The sequence below is a fragment of the Amblyomma mixtum genome, chromosome 9, assembly GCF_055824585.1.
Source record: "Amblyomma mixtum isolate Tamu chromosome 9, ASM5582458v1, whole genome shotgun sequence".
In the NCBI taxonomy this organism is placed as follows: Eukaryota; Metazoa; Arthropoda; class Arachnida; order Ixodida; family Ixodidae; genus Amblyomma; species Amblyomma mixtum.
Window position 1 is genome coordinate 104,669,595 of NC_143020.1, and position 6,682 is coordinate 104,676,276.

Sequence of the window (6,682 nt, forward strand, 5' to 3'; positions counted from 1 at the left end):
AGAGCCCCAAGCATGAGGCAGTGCTGTGGATGAAGTAGAACCCCCAAGGATGAGTCAGCTGTGCACTGGAAGCGGAGAAAGGCACTGCCGTTACTTAAGAGAGATGTACAGTCGCGAGCAAAAGTGGTGTACAACACGTAGCCAGTGATGGAGCTCAGGAAAACTGCATCGAAACGCCATCTAGTGACAGCAACAGGGGTCGAGACAGCTCAAGAGGGACCCACCTTATCTGCAGGCAGGTCGGTTGGCTCCTTTTGGTACGTCACGCTACTGTTCGATGAAATGCTGAGACACCACAGGCATGCCCTTTTGTTCGTTGACTTAGTGTCGCGCGAACGACCATTACGCTAGTGATACTGCAGCTTTGTTAGGTGGGAAGGAGTGCGACAATAAACCGCGATAAAGCGACTGGCTGCCTGTTGTATATCACTTTTACTCATGACTGTATCTCCGAGGGTGCGTTAATGTGGCAAAGCTCTGAACTGATAAACTGACAAGTAGACACCCATGCGTATTTTTCCCCAAGGTCTGCTTTTGCAGTGTCTGGTTCCCCGATGGCAACTGTTGATTTTGATGTGGAGTAGGCTACAGCGATGTGCAGCTGCAGTGGCAAAGTCCTGTGCTGTGCATATTGATGCGTGTTGACGGTAGCATTGCCTTGTCGGTAGCAGCTATGCATCATGTGTGTGGGTTGGTCATAGAGTGACCTTGGCTTTTATAACAGTCAAGTAGGGGCTCGTGCATATCGGCACCAACACAACTTGAGCACCTAACATGTGCCTTGTGCTAGTTTGAATTTTTCTTAATTGCATGTGGTTTACCAGAAAAATATTGTCTAGGTAAAGATTGTTGTGATGGGTACAGTACTGTTTGCATACAAAGTGCCAGATACCTTCTAGCTGTGTGCCATATGTTTGTCTTTGATGAGGGCAGCGGAATACAATGTTTTAACCAAGGGTAAATCTGCGAAAATGGTGAAAAAAATATCCAGTGTTTACATACTGATTTCACCCAACTTTTCAGGCCACTATGTTTGTAAATGATTGTGCATGTTTGAACATGTAAAATATCCTCCAGCCTATATTGTATTCATAGAACCATGAACTGCTAGTTTTGTGCATCAGATGTGGCCATTTCTCACCATTGTGAGCAGCAGGAAATTTCAAATTGCATTGTCATTCCTTGAAGCTATCTTCGGCATATCATTCTATACATTGTGCAATGCCCCTTGTAGTCTCTCTTAGTACACCAAAGAAATGTTGTGGGCCTTTGCAGAAAATGCAAAGTTGTGTTGAGGCACTCGCATGGTACATTAACTTTGCACCAGCATTTTTATATATCCAAGGGACATAATATAAAGTTGCCTGTGACCGTGAGCTAACAAAGTCAACCAGCAGTCAGAATCGGTGATCATCTGTGTCATTGTGGCCAAACACAGCCTAGCAGACTAGTTGGGGAGTTGACTTACATATGTAACCAACCTATATTCGAATAAATATGTAGATCTGAAATTTTAACTTTCAGCAGGCATATTCATTTCTTCGACAGTGTGTGGCTTGACAGTGGGCTTTCTGCTGTATTCTGCGGTTACCTTATTTGAGGGCAGGTCACCAGAATCGCTTTCTCTCATTCACATCTGTGTGCAAAGTGTCAGAGGTTTTTGTTTCTGTCATGGATTGGAAGAGGCCCTTTCATTTGGTTGTGCTGTCAACATCGCTTACTGCTGTGGGTTTATAGTCTTCATGGTATATCTACTAGAAGTGTACACTGCTTACTACGGGCTTATTCAGTAATGACTTTGGCATGTTGTTTACACTTAGTCAGACCCACATTTCACTGTCACTTCATATTTTTCTCCCTCTTGGATTGGACAGACAACCTTGACCATTTTTTTTTTGTTAATATTTGGCCTAATGGGCATCCTTATCATTGCAGATTCAACATATATGTCTATTAATTACTCAGTGTTGCAGTGTGGCTGATGGTTATCTCTCACACTTGAAAAGTGTTGATAGTTTACTGAGAATGCTGAAACCTCGCTACAGTAAATTTCATTGCAATAAACTCACAAGTGCGTTGGAAGGACAGGGAAAAGTAAAGTAAAGGAGTGGAAAGCTACGTACAGGCTTATTCACTCATGAAAATGTTGGCCCAAAGGCTTCTGAGGCTTGTCTGAAACCTGACGTTACGAGTGGTAATGTGTGCTGCGAGTTGATCGCTCTCTCACGTGTCAGTTTTCTCAGTTCTTTGCCGCATACTGGCCTAGGTAGAGGCCAGGTGCTCGTGTGGAGCATCCGCTGCCATGAACGTAACCTTCAGCGTACAGTTCTTGTACGTTTGTCTTTGCCTGTTGTGTGCAGGTGTGACTTGCGATTTAAAGTGTGCGCGCTCTCAAAACTGTCCGCATTTCTTCCTGCCTTTCAGCAATCGGAACAACTTCGTGCTGAGAATGCGCGGCTCCGTGAAGAGAATGGTGCCCTGATACGCGTCATCAGCAAGCTGTCCAAGTAGCTCCTCCTTGGCAGAAAGAGCTGCCCTGCCACCCCTTTGCGCCCCCGTTTTTGTACCCAGCGATCCCTCTCTCCGCTGCCCCGAAAAGGAGAATGCTCAGCGCTTGTCTGCTCCCCGGGGGGGCTGTCGCTTCGTTGTTTTTGCCGCCACCGCCACGTTGTTAGTCTTGACTCGACCTTGTGGGCTGGGCACACCAGTGTCGGCTGTATTTCATGGAGCACCTCAGGGTGCTGCGGTCTGCCGAAAGAATCGCTCCGACACTTTGGGGGGAAGGGCAGTCAGTACGAAGTGTGTGTGCGAGTGAGCACCCTGTACAACGGCCAGTCAGTACGAAGTGTATGTGCGAGCGAGCACCCTGTACAGCGGCCAAGTCTGCGTGCAGTGCTCGCAAATTGTCTATAAGGCATGCCTGGCAATTGTTTTCTGGAGGTGTTGTCTTGCGCTGTGTATTGATGCCCAAATTGTTGAGAGCTGTTTCTCCGTGGGTCAGCGAGTGCGATGGCAGTGCAGTTCAGCTTGTTTCGTTGAAACTTCGGAACCTCCCGCGTCTGGTCTCGCCGTGTTCTTAGCTTCCCCTGCCCCCCTGTGATTGGGCCTAAGTCAGTACCGTTCAGCGACTGGCCACTGTGAGACGCAGTGTCAACTCCCTTCACCTGAGGTGACGCTGCTGCAGTGGATCGACACCCCGTTACTGGTTTATTTTCCCAACAGCCACGCAGTTTCCGGGAACAGTATGGTTTGTAATAGCAGCAAAGTACTTGCCTACTGGTAGGAACAAATTCAATGATACCCTGTGATAACTGAAGACGCTCCTTCTGGTGAACTGGTGTACTGCCTACCTTATGAAGCTCACTATGTTGAAACGGTGTCGATGCCCTGGAAGCATCAGCTCAGCTTTGATAAGGACATCAGTTGCACGGAACCTGTGTCTTGCAAAGTACTTCGAAGCAGTCTTGCGATGAAACCTTGTTAGTGGAAGTTTTTCACCCTAATAGGCCCAGATAAAGCTCGCATTTACCGTTTAGAGGCAAGCACTAGCTTGACTCTGTGCAGGACGGCGAGATTTCACTGGGGTAGCAAATGGGAGTTTCCATCATGACACTTTGCCATTTTTTTTTTATGTCCTAAGCATTGCTGCTATTGTTGGATGGCAGCAAGCAAGGAAAGATGAACGTAATTTGTAATCGGTGTACCTCCCTAGGACTGTAGGACTGACATGCGGACCAGCTTGACATGTGATCATGCCCTCTGAGACTGTACCTTTGTCAGTCGTAGCTCCGTTGAGGATAAAATCCGTTACCAATTAGCTGTTGTCTGAGAGAAATAAATGATATGAAAAAGCACAATTTTAATTGCTTAGGCATTCGAGTCCTCCTGTTATGCGATGGTTTCTTACGCAAGATGCGTGCTTTGTGTTTGTGGTGTGACAACAGTAACGATTTGAGTGTCCTGCAACACTCCTCTTGATTGTATTGTGACGGTACATGACAGTGGAAAAAGATATTCGCGAGCACGTTTCAGTGTTTAAAAGCACAGGAATGTTCAAGACCTTGCCCCCCACCCCCCATTCCCGTTGCACATGTGGTATGTTGACGAAAGAAGCAAATCCGATGACTTTGACATCCACGTGTGCCCTCCCACCAGCGCCCCCATCTGACCCCTCCCACCTTCGCCCAACTTTCCTTTGTCTAGTCTTTGATGTGCATGGGCTGCAATTCTTTCGCTCGTCTAGTGCCTGACGACGTTCATACTTGATTGCAATTGTGTTCTGCTTTTAATTGCTCTGGAAAGTTTTCGCGTCTGATTGGGATGGAAAAAGCTTGCGTTAGCAGATTGTAAAAGAAAAAATGTAAGCAACTGCGGTACTGCTTTCTCCCCCCTCCCCCCTTTTTTTTTTTGCGCCGGCAGTCTCGTAATACAGTGGCGAATGTTTGAACACGCTCATTTGTAGAGTTCATCTAGCTGTAGCCTTTCCATCACCTTTTTCTTGTTGGTTTTTTTATGTTGGAGGAATAGGTGGTTTTGAGGATGTAGAGCGCTAACCGCGCATTTGCTGCACTTGTTTGTTTGGAGACTGCACTCGTTGACAGAATCGGTGCTTTCGCAGTCGAGCAGTGGTTAAGGCGTTATTTCCTTGCCCTTTTTTTTTTTTTTTTTGTCAGGGCAGTCGCGCAAAGTGCTTAAGCATGCTGCCTCGCTTGTTCTTTGATGGCCAGTTGTTGCCACCTTGCCGTACATGTGGCTTCCGCATTGCATTCGACTAGCGGTGCGATTGAGAAGTTGCTCAGTGAAGGCATTGGAGAGTCGTGTGCACCGTGATTCATTACTCTTGCTGCATAAGCTCCTTTTTGAGATATCTGAATGGTAGAGAAGGTGTTGTAAATCTTTTTTTTTATTGCACTTGGCTTGCAAATTATGTGTTGTAGAAGTCACCAGATTCTTGGTAGACGTGCTGATCACGATAGCCCAAACTTATTCTTTATGAGCCTTGAATGAAATGTGTAATTAGTTTGCATCTTTGCACTGATTGTGATGTGCATTGAGACAGTGACCATACAGCTGGTGTTCTGAACCACCAGAATTATTTGTGGGCATGCTGTGTTAACTTAATGGTATAGATTCGCTACCATCAGGCACTTTTATGTTTTTGCCTCCGTCATGAAAGGTGCCCTTGTAACCCCCAAGCACCCTAAGGCTACTTGAATGATTATAAGATGCCAGACTTATGCTCAGTTTGTGCTATTCGGTTCACATTATGAAAGCGTGAACTGGTCGTAGATTCTCTGCATAAGCATTGGAGACCTCATCATGCCAGTCTCTCACTCTGTGTGCAGCATTGCAATGTAATGCACCGCACTCCTGTAGACCAATGTAATGATTTGCACCGAGGTCACCACAGGACGAGTCATTGCTTTGGATAAGCCTTTGCACTTTGCAAAAACTATTCCCAGTGCCATGAGTTATTTGTTCCTAGGCAAGTTGCTGGAGGGTAAGCACTGCAAGTCAATGCCATATCCAGCATTATTTAGGGCATCCGACTTTACTTGTACGAGACCACACAATTATGTCACTTTGCACTGACGTGTCTGCCACAGAGAGCTGAGTTTTGTAGAGTTGCACGTGCCCAGAGTTTTGGGGCTGTTGTCAAGAACAAGGTACCTTGCGCGGCATGATTACTTCAAGAAGTTTCAGGTTGTGTTTCCTATCGACATCATGACTTCTGCTCTCTACAACAGCTGTACATATCTTCTCTGGCCAGTGTGTTAACGCTACATCCCGACACACTGTGGTATGGTGCCTTGAACATACAAAGCCAACATACATGATTCCCCCCTGCCCATTTTTACTTAAAACATTTTGGAGGATGTAGCTCCGTGGAAGAAGTTTGTAACTCATAGTACAACAAAGTGTCGCATTTTATTATGGAGTCAAGATTACGATGTCAAAGTTCACCGAGGTTTCTTTACTTTTTTTTTTACCTTGTGGTTGTTTGTCTTGGCTTACCGCAGAGTTATTTCTTTTTATTGTGAAGAATGTGTGCATGTGACGCTGCAGTTTTGAAGCCAGCAAAGTGCCACTTGGGCAAAACTGCAGACTCCAGCGTAGAACAGGACAGTGAGCATTTTGACGTGGACATTTAATATATTTATTTATGAAAGCGCTTGCACAAAGTGGACTGCGTCATTTTACCCATGCTGTGTTTTTGTTCCCCCTCGCTCTATCTACTGTATTTTTTTTTTTCTGGACAGAACGAACTTCGCTGTGCCTGTGTTGTACGAAGTGTTTTATTGAAGTCGTGGGCACTCATTCCTGCGAAGGAATTTCAGTGTCGCTTCTCAGATGCGTGTTTGTAATAAAACGGTTTCTTTTTGTGACAACCTTTCGGGACTCGTTAATTTTTAAGTAGGGGCAGCAACTGCTTGCCTATGTGTTGTTTATTTTTCTCTGAAATGGCACACACCGATCACTACCTGGGATTTGCCTCTGCGTGTAGAGCTGTGACTGAAATTCTTTCATCGTTTTGGTTTTGTTTCAACAGCAAAACGGTGCCTGCAACATCTTAGTTAAGTTAGGTTGCATGAGGCGTACAAAACCACTGGAACGGCTACTTTGCGGCATTTTGAATTACTCCAGTTCTTTCACCAGCTTGTTATTGGCTAGGATAGCAACA

The 6,682-nt window shown here is 45.7% G+C and overlaps 1 protein-coding gene across 4 annotated transcripts in view; it reads left to right on the forward strand.

Annotated features, from left to right (window-relative positions):
• Nucleotides 1-6,389, forward strand: part of Mbs (Myosin binding subunit) — a 79,236-nt gene extending 72,847 nt beyond the window's left edge. For all 4 annotated transcript variants that reach the window (XM_089561070.1, XM_089561071.1, XM_089561072.1 and 1 more), the window contains one exon: nucleotides 2,425-6,389. Coding sequence is in view for 2 of the 4 variants with exons in the window: in XM_089561071.1 (XP_089417197.1) it covers nucleotides 2,425-2,511 (87 nt within the window). In the remaining 2 variants the exon portion in view is untranslated. The remainder of the gene's footprint in view (nucleotides 1-2,424) is intronic.
• Nucleotides 6,390-6,682: the final 293 nt, after the last annotated feature.